The following is a 22,464-nucleotide window of genomic DNA, read 5'->3' as shown; positions in this document are numbered from 1 at the left end:
AAAAAGATTAATAAGAAGGTTGGTATATGAAAAAAATAAATTAATCTCTGAGCATAAATACTTTGGACTGTTTATAGTGTGATTCATTGCAACTTTGGATGTTATTTTTACAACACAGGGAAAAGGTCTTTCTCTATACTGTAGGCATTCATAAGGGCATAGTATCTTAAAGTGACTGGCTACACAGAGTTAAACTCAAGAGTGATATAGCACAAGGTCTTATTTACTTAGTAAGCCAAATGAAAACTGCAAGGAATTAATCTTTTCCCTGTACCCAACGACATAGCATAACACTAGGTAGGATCTTAAGTCACTTTTTAATAACTCATGCTTCATTATTGTTACAAAAAATCATGCAGTAAGAATGTGTTGAGGTCATGCAAAGCAGGTCAGAACTTTTCTTGTAGGACAAAGTAGGAGATAAAAAATATGTTTAGAAATGTCATTGGATAGGATTTTAGAGATTAAATGTGTAATATTTATAAATAGAGTGAATAGGTATAAATATCTGTCAATGTATATATGGTGGGTTGACCCCAGCCAACAGCCAAACACCCTCCAAGCCCCTCACTCACTTCCTTCTCCAATGGGATGGGCAGAAAGTAAAAGGAAGGGAAGAAAGTTCAGGGTACAAGGCAATGACATTATATAACACCGGTTTCTTTGAACACAGTGTCTGGACAAGTCTACATGAATATCTAGTCAGTAAACCCATCTTTTTCTTACTTCAAGTTCTAGGCGATCCACTCATTATTGACAGAAACAGCAGCAACTAAAATCTGGAAAAGCCATCAGTAAAACTAATATCATACAGCTGCAAATACTAAGCCATTTAACAGCCAGAAAGCTCTGTTCTAGGATGGAATTATTTTGATTTTATTAAAAAATATTTCTTTTACATGAAAAGTAGATTTTCAAATATATTTCTGTTATTTTGGCTTCTTTGCAAGTTAATGGTGTTTCAAGAGGTTGTCAAAATTTTTTAAAAAGTAACCAGTTTGTTCAAAGACAAGGATTTAGAAAAGATTCCTGACAGATATTAAGCAACAACTAGAAAACTCTCTAAAATAGAATTTAAGACAGTTGTTGTACCAGTAATAGAATAACCTATTAATTTACCCTTTTAAAGAATAAAAAGAAAGAAAAGAATTTTACAAGCTGAACACTCTTAGATATTAAATGTAGCACATTAAGTGGAGATCTCCCCTTTCAGACTTCAAAATGCTCTATGGCAAATGCTCCATTTCATCCATATTTAAATTATACAGGTTCATAGCAACCTCAGAAAAATCAGAATTAAGGATATTTTTAATGTTTGCAAAATACAGGTTATATCAGGATCCATAAGTCTACTAAGCCTCAGATCAGCATGACTCCAAACTTTGTAAGTGAAAATATATAATTCTGTCACTGACTTCAGTTTGTCATATATTTCTAAGTCTATTACATAATATTCACTTTTGCACTAGCACCTGTAGCTAATACATATTATGCTATACTCCAGGCAAAATGGAAACAAACACAAAAAAATAACCCTTTCTTCAAAAAACCTACAAAAATTTTTTTGAGTTTTGTCTTTAGATTTAAGAATGAAACATAGAAATTATGTCTTGTACAAAAAAAGTACTGTTTGTCACATCACATTTCTATAATGTAATCCACAGTATCTAAAAACAGAAGAAAAACCCTGTAAATAAAGATATGATTTTCCCATTTATGATTTTGTGTTCCTGATAGCTAAATACAAAGTACTTATATGCTTAAATTTATGTTTATTTATAGATATTTATGTACTTGTTTACATATTTTATAATTTGAAATAATTTATTTAATCATTATTTCCTTTCCCATTACCTTCTGATGTAATTCTTATGCTCAATTAAAAAAAAAGAAAGGAAAAGAAAGGTAAGTATGTGATGCTTTTCAAGTTATAACGTATAATAGGACTATTATGTCTGATTACAATTTTGAAAAGTAATTATGTTTCTTTTCAAATAATATGAGTTGTTTCATATCCATATGACTTTCATAAGTCCTTTCAGATTATCCAGGCTCAAGTAATTGTTTCATTCTAAAAATAAATTTTCGTAATTCTTGATATGGTTGTCAACATATATGTTTTTATCCTCTGGAGTTTGATTAATTGAGAAAAATATGTTAGTGTCACTGTAGAGTTCGGGATATAATTCAGGACTTCAATAACTTCATTGATTTGAAAGCCTTTCTCTGTGGTAGGGATAAATAATAAAATTTCTGTAGGGATAAAGCTATACAGAAATATAAAAAAATAAGATAAATTGAATTCATTTTTACCTATGCAATTGCTTATATTTAGGAGATTTCTGCTGCCTCTCAGACTGGTCTAGCACTCTTTGGCCTTGGTCATGGACAAGAGGATTTTACCATCATACAAACATGTATTCCATCCCACATCTAAAATACATTATTCAAGACTGTATTTCTTTAATTATGTAGGTTGGACAAGTACATACCACATTCATTTAACGGATTTGGTTGCATTTGGTTTTGAGTAGGAAACTCATTGACAGAAACAGTTATTTCACTGAAATAAAAAAATGTGTGGCCTTAGTATTCCCTTATATCCGTATTTCCTTATATCCGTATTTCCTTATATCCATTTTACCCATTCTCATTTCTAATTGTCTCATGTGAATGACATTTTTTTCCTCTAATCATCTTTCTGCTATGGGAGAGTTTAAAAACATATGGGTGCCTTCTGTTTGGAAGCTAAACTGTATACTGGGTTTCTTAGGGTCCCATGAAGAGATGATTGATAGGATACCTTAGTACACTTCAAGTATTTTTATTTTAAGCATTGCATATGTACACTGGGGATAAATATTATTTTATCTTCAACTGAGAGAACTGTACTAAACACATACTTCTATTGAAAAGTTCTCTTTAATGACAACCCAGCTTTTGGAGCAAAATTACAAACTGTGCATTCAAGTCTTTAGCCAAGCTAGATAAAGATCATCAGAGGCACAGGTTCTGGCACTTAAGATATAAGACGGAATTCTTTGACCTTGGTTTGTAGCGAATTAAAAATTCCAGTGCACGCATCCTTCTTCCGTGAGGAGAGAAGGGGAAAACACACATGATGTGACAGATTATTAGTCATGTTGCTTAAGGTAACTCGTGACCATGTGGTGATAACCATGATACAGAAACCTTTGTAGAAGATAAAATTATAACAAGTTCTCCTTTCAGCTAGTAGAACAGAATTATATTTATCTGGTTTTAGTGTAATTTCCTCTTATATAGCTTCTTCAGACACCGTGCATTCCTAGATGATCAAAACTAATCTAGATACTTTTTACAGTACAGAAAAGCAGTTCTTATTTTCAGTCTTTAACTGCCTTCCCTTATAAAATACATTCCTGTTCAGTGTGGGTCTATTTCGTTTTAAAATACAAATAATTTTCTTATTTTTGTTATAAGGCATTATACCTATTATTTTTGTGTGTTTAACTAAGCTATATAAAGCAAAAGAAGGATGCGTGCAATTAGTCAGTGTATGCTATTGCATATATGGTACAAAAACACTACTATAAATTAGACATAAATTTCAATGTAAAGAATAAAATAATTTCAATAAATACAGTTTATTCAATTAACTCTTTAGCAGTTTAGTTATTTACATTTTTATTGAGCCTTATTATTAAAAAATCCAAACCTGGTGACTGGAATGAATTTAGCAGAGAAATCAATATTTGATATTCAATGTGCTAAAAAAATTTAATTTGGTTGCTTTTTACACAAATACATGTACTCAAACCAAACAAGCTAACTATGTTCATTCTCCATACTGTATTGCTGACAGCCAAATACTCCACTAATAAAAGAGGAACTGGTCATTTTTACAAAAACAGAGTCAGGCCTCTGACTGCTTTTTTGCTCTTCGTAGCCTCAAGAAAATACAAAAAAAAAGGAGCAGCAATCAATTTGCTGTTTCTTTGGATCTTGAACTCCTGTCGGAAACCTGTTATTTTCTTTATACAGATTAAGAGAAGGAGGAGAGCAGATGTGTGTGTTCCATGGTCACTGAATTCATCAATATGATCAATACAATTTAACTTTTTAAACCAATATTTAGTGAAGCTGGAGATGGTCTCTCTGGCTTAGGAATGGGGCTTGTTGCCCACATATGAATGCACGGTAATACCACAGTATGTAGTATCACCTTCATCCTTTCTTGCCCTTCGTCTCACTCATTATAGAAGAAAGCTTGGGAATGGGAATAAATATCATAAGTGTTATGACAAGGACTGTATCTCTCTATGATCCCAAAGTCTGAAATCTGTTTAAAATATTAGGGTAGCTAAAGTTGTGTCAGCTGTCTCAATTTATCACAGTTTGTGGGTATTTGTTGCCCTGTTAAAGGCAGAGCTCTATAAATCATGGGATTACAGGAAAATGTCCTTTAATACATTTTTAGCATTGCTTATATTTGTGGAAAAATTTGGAAAATTTTACAGCTTAAAACAATAAAAGGGGAATAAAAAGAAACAAAATGCATTAAAATACTCAGGAGGAAATTCAAACCTATTAGAAATTCGATTTTTGAGCTGTTAATTTTTGTAATGGGTATTCAGTGAAACCTTGTTAAAGCAGCATGAGGGACTCCTTGTTCAAAAAAAAAGGAAAGGAGAGCTAGTAGATTGCTTCAGATAGATGAGTGAAACTGAAATGTTCTGTGCTAAAAACAGTCAAAGAGCATGGTAGAAAACAAAGGATATGGTGAAAAAAACACTGCTAATACACTCCAGAAAAAAAAGCCAAAGGATAGAGTACTTCTAAGCTGGACATTCTGAATTATGAACAAAACAAACAAACAAATCTGCTACTTAACTTCTTACTATAATCAGAAAAACAACGAGAGAAGTACTTCCATTAATCAAATAAATCTGATGATTTCAGTATCAGTTTATCTTCCTTGTGAAAATAAACTAACACAAAGACTCACTGAAGACTGAAGACTCACTAAATACGTAGGTGACAGTAAGAAATGAAGCACAGATAATATAAGGAAAATTGACATGTCAAAGATTGCAAGACAAATTTTCCAGTTTTCCATGGTAAGAGAAAAATAAAAGATCCACATTATAAGCAAGAATAGATAACTGGAGAAATTTTTTTTTCATATTTTAATATGAGAATAGCCATTCTCAATACTGAAGATCACATGACCTTACTAATTGCCAAATCTGCTAGCATACTAAATATACTATTCAATCACTTCATTGATATTTACAATTTTTAAATTTGCTTTAGTTAATTCCTGGATTACAAAGACTAGATACGATCTAAATACATGCTAATGGGATACCTTGCAATGAAAAGAAAAATTCCAAGGAAAAAAACATTCTTCGTGAAAACAGAAACTTTTGTAACCAATAGTAAAAAAAAAATCAGAAGTAACACAGTCTGAAAATACTGTATAGTTTCCTCCATAATGCCATGAGATGCTGACCACACACAACCTTAATAAAATATGCTATATGCCTCTTTGTAGAATTATTATACTGATGTGTTGAAACATCCTTCTTCAGAGAGTATAATATGCTAATTCTTCAGTAGGTGTCCTGTACATAGACTACTGGTTCAGTTGTAGAATGTCTCACTATGTGGCTTTTGTGAATTAAAAGGATGAAAAAAAAGAATGTGCAGAAAAAACTACTCATTTTTCTTAGTCTTTGCCTTTGGAAATGGTGATTAGATTGATGTAATCATTTGTTTAAAAACTGAACACCTGGAAGTTAAAGAGATTGCAATGATAATCTGTTTCTTATTTCCTACATCTGTATTACCTTTCACAAGGTAATAGGTATACATTGGAATAAGAAACAAAAAAGGCTTGATAAAATAAGGCAACTTTTTTTTATTTTCTTAGTTTTAGCCACCTTAACCTCACCACTTGCGTCTTCAGATGTTCTACTTTCAATCTCAGTTTTTACTTCTTTTTTTTTCCCAGTGACCTGTAAAATTTTTCAGAATCAGACTATGTGAGAGGAAACACTGCTACTCGAACTGCAAAACGAACTAAAAGCACATTCACGCTCTCTTTCTTTTTGCAATTTCTGTTGTCATTTAATAAAATATTAGCAAAATGTAGATAATTTCATAAAAAGGAATATTCAGAAGTGGTCCATAAAAGTGTTCAGTTTTAATTACTCTCAACATTTTCTCACAATATTTACTAGTTCTGTTTTCCAAAATGAGAAAAGACTGAGAAATGGGCACAGCTGTGACTAAACGCTTCATTACAGGTGATTTTGGATCCATTATACTTTTTAATAGGTAAGCATAAAGATGATACAAATGCAGTAAAAGTAGAAATAAGCAGTTTATCATTGCAAAAATTATGTGCACAGTGACATAATATCCTGTGGCCATATCGCTTGCCCTACCTATGAGTCATCAGAAAATTCTCTATTGCATGCTAAATGACTCAGCCACATGCCACTCTGACTCATAGGTACCTAATATTTGGTGCTTCTAAATAATATATGGATCACTGAACACCCATAAACATAAAACCCATGGGCTATGATAGAAATTGTGTTAGGTGTTTGCTAGTATTAAGATTAATTTTGGAGGTCCTATTTTATTTCCAAATATACCTTTATTCAGAAATTTTTAGCTGTATATAAGGTAGATATATTTTTAATAAATCTTATTTTCCAGATAAAGTCATCGTAGTTACTGGTAAGAAGACCCTACATTTGAAACAGATGGGCTACAAGATTTATTTACTTTACCTTCTTTGCCAAAATGCAAAGAAGTTTTGTGCACTAAAAAACGTTTAATTATATAAATATAACTTAAGAATGTAAGTGTATTCTATAGCCTTAGCTTTAGGATATGTGCTTTGTAGTCACAAAACCAAAAGATGCAAAGATGAGATGTTATGGAGAAGCAATGAAAAAAAGTTACCATGACAGTAAGCAAAGTAAAAGTCTCAATGTATAATCACTGTATAACATTTTTATGGTCAGTCTAGTAAGAAGGCTAAGGTTCAGTCCGCAGGACTGCCATCATGTAATAGCATTTGCTTTTATTAGACGAATTTCATAAGTGTATTCAAGTCATTTGACTGTTCCAGCAAAAACATTTGATATAAGAATATTTAATCAAAATTTTAATAGGCAGATAATACGTGAATTGCAGTTGTGCCTCATGGTAATCAGCTGTTCAATATTCTGTCACTGGATTAAGTATACTTTCTGGTTCCTCCTTACATACTCTTTCACTACTTTGAAAGAAAGGACAGAGTGATTGGCTAGTGTTTCATGACGATAGCTAAGAAGGCATAAATTTCAGTGATGTAAAAGACATCCCCAGTTTCCCTAGCACCTGGCAGTGCTCTATGTGACACAGAGACCAGGCTTTTATTCTACATGGTAATTTCTGAATTCTGATGACAAATTCTGTTATTGCAACTAAAGAGTTGAAAGGTAGTTCTAACAATAGAGCTACTAAGCACACCTAACAAGCTGAATAGATGTGGTGGATGTGGAAACACTTATCATCACTTTTGACTAGTGGATGAAGTGAAGGCAGTGGACATAGAGTTTTGTTTTGGGGATTTTTTTTTTATTTTAGCAAAGATTTTGGTACTGCCTCTCACAGTATCCTTCTGGATACAATGTCCAGCATACAGCTAGACATGCACACAATATGATGGGTGAACAAGTGGCTGAAGGGTCGGGCTCAAAGAGTTGCAGTAAATGGGGTAACGCCTGGCTGTCAGCCAGTCACTAGTGGTATTCCCCAGGGCTCAATTTTAGGGCCAGGTCTCTTCAACGTTTTTATCAATGACCTGGGCACAAGAATTGAGTGCACGCTAAGTAAGTTTGCTGATGATGCTAAATTAGGAGGAGCCATTGATTCCCTCAAGGGCAGAGAGGCCTTACAGAGAGATGTTGATAGATTGGAGTGCTCAACAATCAACAACTGCATGAAATTTAAAAAGGAGAAATGCCAAATTCTGCACCTGGGATGGTGTATTCCTGGATGGACATATAGATTCAGTGAGAAGAGGCTGGAGTGCAGCCCTGAAGACAGGGATCTGGCAATTTTAGTTGATGGTAAGCTCAATATGAGTCCACAATGTGCCCTGGCAGCCAAAAAGGTCAATCGTATCCTGAGGTGACTTAAACGCAGTGTAGCTAAAGAAGTGATTGTCCCACTGTACTAAGCATTGCTGCAGCCTCACCTAAAGTACTGTGTGCAGTTTTGGGCTCCAGAATATATGAAGGATATAAAAATATTAGAATATGTCTGTAGGAGGGCAACAAAGACAGTGAAAGGACTAGAGGGCATGAGGATACTAGATTTGTTTAGCTTAGAGAAAAGGACACTGAGGGGTGACCTTGGTGCTATCTACAACTTCCTCATGATAGGGAGCAGAGAGGGAGGTGCTGATCTCTGCTTTCTGGTGTCCAGCAACAGGATGCAAGGGACTAGCTTAAAACTGCACTGGGGAAGTTCAAATTGGATATTATGAAAAAGCTCTTCACTGAGAGGGTGTTCAAGCACTGGAACAAGCTCCCCAGGGAAGTGGTCATGGTCTCAGGACTGTCAGTGTTTAAGAAGCATTTGGACAATGCTCTTAGAGGTATGGATTAAGTTCTAGGATGCCCTGTGTGGAGTCAGGAGTTGGGCATCCTCATGGGTCCCTTCCAACTCAGGATACTTTACGATCCTATGACTGACTTAAAAAACATTCCTTTTTCCCCCAACCCCACACAGAGTTAAGTTGGGCCTCCTTCTACTCAGGCAGAAGTATCATAAACTCTAAACATCAGCTGATAAACCTACTTGACCTCAAGACATGACATCTGTATGTAATAACTGAATTTTTTTTTCACTACTAATACATGGCATAGAATTTACATTGTACATTGCTTGTGGTTAATAATTGTTTTCCACATTTCATAGCAGAAAACCCTGCACAACTTAAATTTCAATAATGCATTCTGGTCGTCTGTTTGGTGACATTCACATTAGACAGTACATTGCAGTGTCCTACTAGAAAGCATACGTGCACACATGCTTGCTCCCTGATGTAGGCACCACCCCATCTCTGAGGACAAACTTTAAATTAATAGAGAGCTTGTTCAAGGAAGTGCTTTTAAAGTGCTTCCTCCTATTGTATTTCTTTATAGATTATCAATTTGAGCTTTTCTGACCATCAGTAGCGCTCCACAGTAACCTTCCTCCCTTTTCTCCTCTGTCACCAGCAAGTAGCATAGCTGTCAAGAGGTAAAATGTTCAAACTGTTTAAAATAAAATAAAATAAAATAAAATAAAATAAAATAAAATAAAATAAAATAAAATAAAATAAAATAAAATAAAATATCTTGTTAGATAGATCTTTTGGGGAAGTATTTTTTGGCTGCCCTGTTTCTTTATTGCCTGGGGAAAAGCCTAGTTTCTAAAGCTGGTGATGGACTGCTCACTGCCAGCATTTTCTTAAAGAAAAAGAAAGAAGAAAAAAGAACCATGACACTGCAGTAGATAGATGATATCAAACCTCTCTGCGATTAACTGGATGTAGAGCAAAATGAAATAGTAACCTAAGGAGACTATTCTTTTAAGTGATTTATATAGTATGTTAAACAGTGGGGAAATCCTTTCTAGAAAAACCCTTTGGAGAAAGAACCTGTGCTCGTACTGATGTTCGTTACAGCCTTGTAGTGCATAGATATCCAAGCTGGCAAATACTGTGTTAGGATATCAGTTAATTAAATTATGCCATAAAATAACTATTTCATTTAATTCCCAGTATCTAGAAGCTTTTTCTTCTTCTTTGTAAAAATCAAAAATACTGCAGAATCTCATTCTCTTTTCAAATTAAGACCTTTTTTTTTTTAGGATACTCGCAGTAATACCCGCTCAGGAACAATCAATCAGATGCTATACCTGATAATATTCATAGCCTTCTCCCCTGCCATCAGTCTTTGCTGTTTGTCAGCGAGTGCTGCAGTGGCATCTTCTGGCATACAGAAGAATTAATTGCCTTCTCACTGTGAAAGTACACTGCTGTTAAAAGCGTAAGTTAAGAAACCAGCTTAAAGAACTGAAATAAAAATCACCTGCTGTTCTTCAATTGTTCTGTTCAGACTAGTTGGAACAGTAATGAATGATGAGAAATTAAAATCTAGTTCGTTGGTAAGTGGCCATTTGGGCATGAGAGTTTATGTGTGAGGCAACTGCTTCTAGGGCTATTAGTATCCTAAATAATGACTTATAATTGTATCAGTTGACATAAGATGACAAATGGTAGGTAATTAGAAGGAGGAGAAACAAAAAAGGAGGAAAAAAGGTGATAGGACTGACTAGAAAAGAAAACAAAACCCTGACTATTCTCTTTCTGAATCCATCTCTCTAAACTCTCTATTTTACATTCTGTGACTTACATTTCATAGAATTGCTGCACAATAAAATAATTTAAAGTTTATGGCTCTGGTAATAATAAGAGTTGTTAAGGAACTTAATATTATATTTTATATTTTGCTAGAAAACTACTTCATAATTTCCTAAAAATGTTACTGGGTTCACAGGTTTTATCGCAATCTCTTTAATTACATATTATATTTTCCTTTCTGTGGTATTTGCTATGGTGTTATACATCACACATCTTGCTCAGCACATTCAAAGAAGTAAATCTTGAGAAGCAGAAGCAACAACTTCCTCAGTCCACTGACGAGAGCCTTAAAGCACAATCACTGGCAGCTCAGCCCTGGGCCATTGTCGCTCAGCACGGGTCATGAGAAGTTACCATTTATTTCCAACATCTATTGATATTTTCCCTTTTCTGTGGAAGTTGTTAACAAATCCATCAATCATTGGACCATTTTTTCACAATTCGAAGCTACTAGGATTTTTGGCAGTCGGTGACTGCCTCAAAAGAACTAGTCCTGAATCTGTCAAAACTACTTGGCATAGGAATTGGAGCAGCTGAAGTCCTGACTGTACATAAGCAGATCTACAAGCAAAATATTCTCTCTGATTTTTACTTTTAAAAATCTGATTAAATTAAAATAAGAACTCTTGGAGCAATACACTTGTTAACTTACTGCAGAGAGAGATGTAAAAGAACTAACAGTTTTTGACATCTGACAGGCTAAACCTTTCAAATTTTGCCCTTTCCATAGTGTGAGTACAGCAATAGACTCACAGTTGAGCTCACAGGGCTGTCCAGAAGGCTTACTCATGAATAGGGCAGGATTAAACAAGTGATTAAACTGAGCTGATTAATTCCTCAACCTGTCCACTTGGCTTCCAAAAGTGATTCCCCCTTGATAACGACAGAGGAGTCCCCTGTGGTACCTGACACACCAGTGCCTAGTGTGCTCTTGCACTGGGTTTATATGGCCAAGCGCTGGCAGCTGGGGGCTGCAGGGGCATCCCTCATGAGGAGTGGCCGGGGCTGCCTCATGCTGGACACAGCTGGTTCCAGCCACCTCCAACAGACCCACTGTAGGGCACAGCTGAGCCCTGTCAGTCAAGACGGTGCTTCAGGAAAAAATGCACTTAAGAAAAGGCAAAATGCTGCCTGGCAATGTAAGGTGTGTGTGGGGAAAGAAAAAAGGGAAACAACCCTGTAAATGCCAGAGTGAGAGAAGAAGGAGGGAGCAGAGATGCTCCAGGCACCAGAGCAGAAACTCCCCTGCGGCCCATGCAGGGTACTGTACTGGTGCTGATAGCCCACTGCAGCCTGTGGTGGACCTCATGCTGGAGTAGGTGGATGTGCCCTGAAGGAACCTGCAGCCTGTAGAGAGGAGCCCATGCTGCAGCAATCTTATCGTGAAGGCCTGCAGCACATGGAGAGGATCCATGTTGGAGCAGGGAAGAAAATGTGAGCAGGAAGGCTGAGCAGAAAGGAGCTGTTATGAACTGACTGCAACTCCCATTCCCTGTTGCCCTTGTACCACTTGGTGGCATGAGGAGGTAAAGATGCTGGGAATGAAGCAAAGATGCTGGAAATGAAGCAGTGAGGTTGAGTGCTGATTGGAGGAAGGTGCTTTTAGTTTTGTATTTGTTTCTTACCATCCTACTTCATTTTAATTGGCAAGAAATTACTTTTCCCTGAGTACTTTTTTTCTTGTGTTGGTAATTAGGAAGTGATCTATCTCCCTGTTTTTATCTTGACACACAAAATTTTTCATCTTATCATATTTTTTTATCATTTGTTGAGGAGAGTGAGTGAGAGAGCAGCTGGGTGGGTATCTGGCAACCAGCCAAATCAACACGCCACACTTATATTCAAATACAGAAGAAATATTCAGTTTACCTTAAATTGTTGGTCTCTAAACAGTTATGGTGTAGTTCAACTCTGCTGGCTAGAGGAGATACAGCTCCAGTGGACAGGCAAGGTGGGCAGCAGAGGCAACATTCTCGGTTCAATCAATTTCCAACCAATAGTCAGTGCTCTTAGTTTGCCTATATTTAAGGTGTGTCTAAGTCTTGGAAGTATCAGAGACTAGCACATCATAAACTGGAAACCTATTCAAGTTCCTTATTATCCTCATTTAAACACATGAGCACACATGTTTAATTATTGAATATAAAATCCCTCATGTGCACTTTTAACTAGCCAACATTTAACAAACAATAAATGTTTTTGTAAATCTCAAGTACTTCTCCAAGTCACAATGTGTGATCAATATTTTTGTCTATAACTAGCTTTTGCTGAACAATTTGGTTAGGAGACCTTCATCTTAATTACTAGTTCATTCTTTCTTTGCTAATGACTGAATTTCTTTATGTAAGGTATCCACACAATATGTACTAAGGGATTATTTTGCAGCTATTTAGCTCATACATAGCTTATTCCTTTAAGAACAAATGTCATATTCTGATTTCTCTTCCTGGTGTTTTAGAAATAGTATTTTTTAACAGCCAGCTGTCTCCACTCTGTCTAAAAACTGATATGTTTTTCAAATGTCACTGTTGCAATCCATAAGGCTGTCTTAAGAGTGTTATGCTTTCTATTTCACTGTCCCTGTGCAAGTGTCCTGAACTGTTTCTCACATCCTAAAGCTGGTCACAGGATTCACCCTTTGGCCTTGGAGCCGGAGTCTTACACATGGCAGCATTTCTATTTAAGCCCATAACCACCAGAAAAAAAAAAAAAAAAAAGATAGAACAGACACAATAAAGGTAGTGAACAAGGACATTAGACTTCTCCACCCAAAATTCCCTTTCTTTGGGACAAGTTTCTTATTCTTAGGCATTTTATTCTAGTCTACCACCTTTTTCAAGGCTACATTTTTGTTCTTCCAGGTTGGGTCTCGGAGACCTCTTGGTTCTGAATTAAAATGACATTGTTTGACTCATGCCTATAATGCTTAGGACATTATTGATAATAAAATAAGAATGAGAGGTCCATTCCCTTCCTGGAAACTTGGCACATATTTCCATATGATTTCTTCATGCCCACAACATTCATAACAAGCCCAAATCATATGTCTGAAGGAGAAGTGTACCAGCTACTCAGGGGGCCCTTAATTTATCTTTGTGCTGTAAAAGCAGTTACCTGGGGATGACTACATGCAACATATACTTGAGAAAGGAAGCTAAACGGGAGAAAAGATCTATGTTTCAGAGACCTAATGGAATTGACATAAAAAATGCTAGTGACTATATGGCACCACAAAGGATGCCTTTGATGAAGTCTGTGTCTATTGAGCTGTGGCATAACCCTCTGTTTCTGCAACTGGGTAAATCACAAAGCAGCAGCAGATTTTCCCTTCCTTAAGCACATCTACTGGCCCTGAGCAGAATCTGCTTAATGGGGTTCCAAGTTAGAAAAATTACTCATGTTTAGCATGTCTAATCTCACTGCTACTGGTCAACATCTGACAAAGAGTTGTTCTAGTTAGCCAACCTTTGAAAACACAAAGAGTGGAATTTATCTCCAGATTCACTTACCTAAATGTAAGTATCTAGAGTACAAGGTTTAATGCGAGCTAGCTCCTGCTATAGTCACTAGAAACACAGTTCACACAGTCAAAAGAAACTAGTGAGCACGTACTGAAACAGACTCCTGAAATGATCTACTAAAATGACAGCATATCTAGGCAGTTGAGTCCCACTCCCACTATTAGGTGTCTGATCTAGAGGGGAATCCTTCCAAGAGGATCAGAACACAAAGAATACTTTTCCCTTGCTTTATCTTTTCCTAGAAAGTAAAAAACAGTACTTGTGCCTATTAGCAGATTAATTTCAGAAAAGAGGCTTCATATTCACAGGCCAGACTGGAATTATACATATGTCTAACCACTTCCCTTTAGAAGAACAGAAGAAAAAGGAAACAGTTGTTGTCTCACAGACACATTGCTTCACAGAACACAGGTCATAACTGAGTATTTTAAAATGGATTCACCCTTCTTTGGGAAAATTTTGATGATTTTTTTTTAAATATTCACACACATTTTGCAGATTTTAAGAACTAGACCTTGCATAGTCACATCTCCCATAGAGATTATTTCTAGGAAAAAAACATAGTGCTAAGTTTATGTAACAATCAAAGTAATTGATTCTCTTTAATTTAAAAGTTAAAAAATGGTCTGAACATGAATTACCAAGAAGCAGATTATTCAAGGCATTGGAGTTATAATCATTAATAGTGCAAGATGCGAATATGAAAGTAATTGAATATAAGTCTCTGCACAGGTTGCAAAGGGAACTCTCAGGAGATGACATACTTTGATTTTTTTAAAGAATATAATAAAGACTAGAGACACATGACAGGCAGAGGAACTACCTTTGACTGCAAACCTTTGAGTACACAGAATAACATTTATCACTGTTACAATCTGTTTAAAAAATAGATTGAAATATAAAGGTCTGCTGTGATTCACAATTTTGAAAAAGAAGCTGATTCTTTCATAAGCAGATTAAAAAAGTATTTTACAGTTCCTTTTAAATTGAGAGAAATTATTCCTTTTTAATATAATGGTCATGAAAGTTCTGGTTTGTTGTAGTTTTAACATTTATTTTTCTGTGTTCCAAATCTGAAAAGTGAAACAGGTAAAACAGACGCCAAGACAGTTTGATAACCAAACACACCATGGGATTCACAGCCATTCCCACCTCCTTTTGCACCAGTAACTATTTTCTCCATCATAGATGACAGAAAAAAGGCTCCTAGCAAACGAGGCTTTTCAGAGAACGTGAATTCCATTTTACAGGCCGTATTAGCTGTATTTGCAAGTAGCCCCTCTATTTTATCTTGTTACAAAACATTAGAGATCTTGACAATAAAACAGTAAACTACATTGAAAAGTATTTATACCTTACCTAAAAATAAGAAAAATAAAGTCAATACCACAGCAAAAGCAAAAGAACCTAACTAAAGGAAACACTTGTCTAACTAACTTTAGATATCTGTACTTGAGTGTCATGGTTTAACCCCAGTCGGCAACTGAGTCACTCACTCCCCCTCGGTGGGATGGGAGAGAGAACTGGAAGAGTAAAAGTGAGAAAACTCATGAGTTGAAATAAAGACAGTTTAATAAATAAAACAAAAGCCGCGCACACAAGCAAAGCAAAACAAGGAATTCATTCACTCCTTCCCATGGGCAGGCAGGTGTTCAGCATCTCCAGGAAAGCAGGGCTCCATCACGCATAGCCGTCACTTGGGAGGACACATGCCATCGCTTCTAATGCCCCCCTCTTCTTTCTTCTCCCCCTTACTTTATAGGCTGAGCATGATGTTGCAAGCTATGGAATATCCCTTTGGTCAGTTGGGGTCAGCTGTCCCAGCTGTGTCCCCTCCGGCCTTCTTGTGCACTCCGAGCCTGCTCACTGGTGGGGTGGGGTGAGAGGCAGAAAAGGCCCTGGCTCTGTGTAAGCACTGCTTAACAAAACTGAGAACGTCCCTGTATTATCAACCTTGTTTCCAGCATAGTTCCAAAACATAGCCCCATACTAATTAATATTTAAAAAAAATTAACTCTATCCCAGCCAAATCCTGGGACCTTCAGGTATTGCACTACTGAAGCTGAGTCCTTTTACAATCATTTGAGGAAAATAAGGATTGTAGGACACAATTCCTCTTATCTTAACAGAGGTGCTTAGTACACGACTAATGAAATGTGCCCTCACATGTTTATTCATTTCCAATGATACATGTTTCTTTTTTGCCAGTGACTATAAAAGTAATCTAAATTTATTAGTTCAAGCATAGGTGTTTACATTATAAATGGATAACTTGAAGAAAAAATCCTGTCTCTGTATCTATTGTTGTTAAAGTAAGATTGCATTCTGAGGAAAATAAAGAAATGAACATGAGTGTATAGCTGTTTTCCAACATTCGAGTTTTGATTTTGGGTGGTGAAAATGTAGGGTTTTTATTGTAACATTAAGGTAGTTAACCTGATCAATTTAAGGAATTGTTACTAGAATATGATGATCCTTTCAAACTGCATAGAGGTTAGCTTTTTATTGTCTTTCCTGTAAAGTAATGAGAAGAGTCAACTTCTACCAAAAAACCCCTCTTGTTTTAAAAAAAAACCAACATCTTCTTTGAGTCTTTATGTCAGTAGAGTAGAAATACAGTGAAAGAATAAGAGTCATCAAAAGTGGATAATAAAAACTGTCACAGACAGTATGAGAACCATGGGATGCTGCTCTTTTTTTTTGTTTGCCCCCACATAAAATTATATTAAAATATGGAGTAAAATTACAGAGCAGGCCAAATTCTCCAAGTAAATATTCAGATTTTTGCTAATTTTGTCTTAAATCCCAGACTCTCCAAAATATGAAAGAGAATGTAAAGGTCAATTCACTTGTGGAAGAATTTTAAGGTAAAATTCAAAATCGTGAGTTAATCAAAGATCTCTTAGAGATAATAAAATTACACATGAGGACAACTAAAGAATAAAGTGACTTTTCAGAAGGTCTGTTTTTCAAAAATATCTTGACTTTTAGATGATACCTGAAGCAAAACTCAGTGTTTTGAGGATTAGATTTAAACAAAGGGATTGATTTAAACAAAATTGCTTTAAAAGAACATATTTTTGTGGGAAAGCTCATGCTCATTTTTCCTTTGTATAAAGGAAACAATATAAATCTTCAGCCACTGCATTCATGGAAGAACTTGATAAAACAGTAAAGGTGGTTTGGATACAGTGATCATCTCAAAAGTTATGAAAGAAAATATCTTCTTTTCAGATCCCTAATACATTTTTATTATAAAACACATTTCAAACAACACATTAATAAGAAATATTGATTCACTGAAATATAATCAATGAATATTTAGAAATACAAATATAATATTAGACATTGGTTCGGTGAAATAATACGTGCAGTAAAGCATCCAATTCTCTAGTAACTTCAGAATTAGTGGTATTATTATAAGGTAATTCCTGGTAAAACATAATCAGAACTTTGTAACTCCTACTAAAGTCATTATACAGTCTCTCTGGAAAATACAAGCTCCTGTGAGGTCAGTGAAATGATGCACACTGACTTCAGTCAGTTAATTTAAAATATATTAGCCTTGTTATTTTCCAATTAGCCAGAATTTGCACAAACAAGCAGTATATTTTTACTTGGTTTTGCATAACTCAGATGCACGTGCAAAAAATAAATGCTACATTACTTAATCTAGTTAGATAAAGAATTTTCTTGTTTTGTATGAAAAAAATGCATAAAGGTGCACTCCTTTTTATAGGAGTTGGACACATCTTCTTTTCCTTTGATGAAATTTTCAAAGTTTATATCTGTTAATGGCATGAAATTTAAGCCTTCTTAAAGTTGTTTTAGGACAGCAAAGACATAAATTCAGGTTAGACACGAATGACGTGGTTGTTCTGGTTTTCCCCCGTATGCTAGCCAAATGTCTTCAACCACAGCTCTAGAGATATAGCCTGGTTACTATCCCCCTCTAGTTTTTCCTGTTCTATCCAAATAACTAAAATAGTTTTAGACCAGAGAGATATACAAACTTATAATAGGTAAAGATAGGAGTCAATGTACTTGGGTGTAATCTGCTAACTAACTAACCTTAACCAGTTTTCCACTGACTCATCTGAGGGGATTGGATTAGTAAATCACAAAACTTTGATGATATCACATAACACATCGATAATGTTCTCATAAGCTAATATTAACTCGAGGGTAGGGGTATCCCACCCTTCCTTCTCACAGGAAGACTGTCACAGTCTGAACCATTTTCTCTTTCCCTTGTCTTTTGTGGAACTGAAAATCTGTTGAAAAGGAAGATTTATTGTAATCAGTACATTCCCATGGAAATTTTACATTTCAATAAATCAGTATTTTCTTTCAGCAAGAAGACACATATTAACAGCAGATATTAAGTTCAAAGATTTTTCTATATTCATGATCAAGTGTTGGCACAGAAATACATAATGATGTAAATTATTGAAGCATAGGCAAAGCCACAGTGATACACAAGTTCCAATGATTTACACACACACACACACACACACACACAAATTCACTTGTGGATTCCTGTGGATAGATCTTCATCAGCCTATGAAGTTTGCACAGGTAAAGTTGCTGGATGTTTAATGGTAAGAAGCAGTGAGAGAGGAAAAAAAATTATTCCATTTGAAATGCCATGTAAAAACTGAGAAAAATTACAAGACAACTTCCTTGTATCTTATTTTGCAAAAAGGTGTGACTTGCATATTCGTATCGTGCACTGGAAAAAACAAACCATGACATTCCAGTTTTTAGTTGTTTCCTCTTTAAATAGTATCAGCTTTCCCTCTTGAACACAATCTTTTGTCAGGAGTCAACATTTGTACTTCTTGAGTGATGAATTTAACCTGAGTAATGGATTAAAGCTGTACTGTCAGGTTGGATCATTAATTCAAAAACAAATAAGGGAAAAGGTTACATAAAATTTGCTGAGGAAATTCACACAGAGGCAGAAATGAAGTCAGCTAATATAAAATTTTGTACTTTTCAACCATGCATTTCCTGGTATTAACATGTTACACTCAACAGGAAGATTGTTATGCCAGTCTACCACAAACACAAACAAAAACCACAATTACTCCTCAAAGATTTTAAGTTATCAAAAAGCATTTAATGAGCATATTCACTGGTCTAAAACTCAGTACATCAGAGCAATATTAATTATTACAAATGACCTGCATTAATAACATGAGGTTATATTTCAATGGGAATTACCTTATGATAATATAACTAACTCTGAAGTTACCAGAAAATTGGAGCCTTTTACTGCATGTATTATTTATTTGAATCAATTTATAAATATTCACACACACGGTTACCAGTAAAGAAACAAGTTTTCCAGCAAAGTGTCAAAGTATATTGCTTTCTTATTCATTCTTTTATATTTCCTGAGGGAAAGGAATAATATAATAGATGTTATAGCTATTTAGCTGGATAGAGACTGACTAAATGCTTTCTTATTTCCACAGTAGTAGAAGGAAAGTAGCTAGTGCCACTCTTACAAAAGTGTGAGTTTATACCACTACTTGCCTGTTGAACAAATTCCTAGTTATTACTTCTCATTTTTTAACAACTTTCAGAAAAATACTCCTGCCTACTGCTTTATGCCTCCTCATCGTGAACACAGAGGCTAGATTGTGGTACACCCTTTTCTAATCTGGGTTCTCCTGTGAAGGTTACAGCTCTTCAGGAGCTCCTTTCTGGAACAATCAGAGACATGCAGAATATGGTGTTGTATGGTCAGGGTGTGATGCAGTCTGTGTATCACCTGAACTACCTTTAAACTAATTGGCTATACATAGGAATAAAGTTGGCATCCTGAAGGAGATAGTCAGTTTATGTGGTACTGGAGTAATAAAAGGGTGATTTATCAGCCTGGAGAATACTGGGCCTCCAATTAATAGGGCAGGAAGGAAAGCTCACTCATCTCTGTGGATTCATTCCCTACTTTCTAACTTTTCCTTCTCCCCAGCAGGGGTAAACTTCAAGATGTTTCCTTGCATAGAGAGGGGAAAATAACCCAAATTCTTCCGGTTTGTCTTCCAGATATGTAGACAATTTTGAGCTGCTTGAACCAACAAGCTGCATACTGATTGAAGAAGTAATAACCCATTTGCAGGTTTCATCTAATTTTAGGCCAAAAAGCACAGAAGCTTTCACACAGGACCAGAAAGCCACCAACTACAGGCAGAATTATGAGACGAGGAATAAACTCAGTCTATTTCTGGAAAATTTTATAGGGTTAAAAAGGTATGCGTTCAATTCTATTAAAATACATCAAGCATCATCATTAAATGTCAGTTCTTCTAGCTAAACAGGAAATGGTTAATCAATTCCACAAAACACAATATAAAATCTGAGCATAAAAGCAAGTGTTAAAAGTCAGTGCAATACTTAGATGAAGCTTGGGGTTCACAGCAAGAACTTTTTAACTCATTTTTAATAGAATTGAGATGTTCTGAACTGAGTGAACATATAAATAGTGAAGTCATGTAGTCCTTCCAAAGACACCTGAATAAGAATATATTACATTAACAATGGAGGATTAGGAAGAATGCTGTTGTGTGTAAACAAAATAAAACCTGAAATCCTACTCAGACATAAGGGATCTCTTCCTTTACTGAGGTAATACAGAATGCAGATGAGAGTTTAAAACAATATAACAGATGGCAAACTTCATAACAGTGATTTTATTGCTCTCACTATCTGGCCCAATACCCCAGTCTTCTTAGGTCTTTGAATCCTGAGGCACTAAAAGATAGCAGAAATCTAACGAGAAGTTCTTCACATAACTTACATGATGTTTTGGAACCCAGTGCTTTCCCTTTGGAGCTGACAGTGGTGAATGGCATAGAAATAGTACAAAAGGTTGCCCAGAGCACACAGGAACAGATTAACTGTGCTATTTGATGCCCCATTGACAATTTAGAAGACTGAAAATACAACTTTCAGAGTTGTGTACATATTAGCCTTTGTCTTCTTTGCTTAATTAGACAATAAGTGTTTAAGGAAAGGGACTGTGAACTGTGCAAGAGACTCTAGTTTTGGACCATACTTCTATCACTTTAATATGATTTACTTTCTGAGACAGATGGTGGCCTTACACTGCACTGGGATAAAGGTACTCAAAGACACTGGTCAATAACAAGCTTATTGTTAAATAGATATGTTAGAAGCGTTTAAATATTTTAATGTAAATCGGCATACCCAGACTGAGATTTTCAAATAAAAACCCCTAAAAATACTTTGGAGAAATATCAGGTCATTAAAGAAATTATTGTTCATTAGAATGTTTAATCCATTTTATTTGTATACACATAGTTTTGAGCTTGCTTCCTATGCTTCTAATGAGTTAAAAGAGAGATTAAGACTGTTTTATGATTAAATGGTATATTTTTTTTAATGTATTGAAAAGTAATCCAGCGGCTCTTCATTTAGCATTTGACAGTCTGTGTGGTTGTATAACACTTCTACTTCAGACCATGAATCCTCCTTCTTCATGTTCAACTCCTTCAGCGAATCTATCTCAGTCTAGCCTTATGATGATTCATTTAAGTCCTATGTGCCTAATGGCAGATGGATTCTTAAAATAAATAAAATATTTTGGAGGCTTTTTTCCTCAGACAGGATGAATGTCAGGTGAGATTAAAAAAAAAGTGATAGACAAGGTTTGCCTGTATATACCTTAAATGCAATGACACCCTTGATATTTCTACCTATATGAGTCCTGAACTAGTATATCTCTGGCTGTAGTACAGAAACACCTGTGTTGCATGTTAAAATGAGAAAAGAAAGACAAAGCAGTTGTAGAGCACTTTTCAGAAAATTAGTGGTCTTGTTAAAAGTCTTACGGGAATTTGGATAGATGGTATTGAGTACCTCAGAGAAGTGATATCAGGATTAGCCCTTCCTCACAGAGCTATTTGAAAACAGATTCAAATCAATATATAGGTGATAAGTATTTGTTGTTATTACCTCTTGCATTCTGCAGGCTTTTTTGAGGAGGTAATTCATTGTGACGCATGAAATAGTCCTGTGGGAGCTCCTGGGTTAGAGTAGAATAAAACTAGCAAATGAAGTGTCAAGACTTTATACTACTGTTTATTTTATACATTTAAAGTACACTACCTTTTCTAGTATCATTCCTTCAAATAACTGCACCGATTTGCTATATTTTAAAAGCACTTATGAAGAGCGAAGCAGTCAGCACAATTGTAGGGTTTTGAAACATTAAATGTAATGTAAGGATTAACTGTCTGATATGAAAACCAGAATTTTTCAAAATACAACATAATTTAAGTACTAGTGTAATGCTAGGGCTATCACTTCTGAGTCATAAATACCGAATCTCCTCATTGGCCTTCCAAAGCCTAAAGCCTGTCACAACAGATTTGTCAGTCTCCAAAAATAAGTGAAAACAATTCTTACATCTGTAACACTGAGTGTAGAAATAAGTCATATTTAACTTCAGAGGCTATG

At 35.4% G+C, this 22,464-nt stretch overlaps 1 protein-coding gene across 3 annotated transcripts in view; it reads right to left on the bottom strand.

The window, feature by feature from the left end:
• The window catches only part of GPC5 (glypican 5), a 763,124-nt gene that overhangs the window by 315,938 nt on the left and 424,722 nt on the right, over nucleotides 1-22,464 (bottom strand). Inside the window, exon 8 of one of the 3 annotated variants that reach the window (XM_075089601.1) lies at nucleotides 17,950-18,248. The exons of the other annotated variants lie outside the window; for them this stretch is intronic. Coding sequence (XP_074945702.1) covers nucleotides 18,184-18,248 — 65 coding nt within the window. The 3' untranslated portion in view covers nucleotides 17,950-18,183. Of the gene's footprint in view, nucleotides 1-17,949; nucleotides 18,249-22,464 lie in introns of those variants that run through there. 3 annotated transcript variants of the gene reach the window in all.

Source organism: Phalacrocorax aristotelis, chromosome 1, assembly GCF_949628215.1.
Source record: "Phalacrocorax aristotelis chromosome 1, bGulAri2.1, whole genome shotgun sequence".
Lineage (NCBI taxonomy): Eukaryota > Metazoa > Chordata > Aves > Suliformes > Phalacrocoracidae > Phalacrocorax > Phalacrocorax aristotelis.
This window is presented reverse-complemented; position numbering and strand designations above follow the sequence as displayed.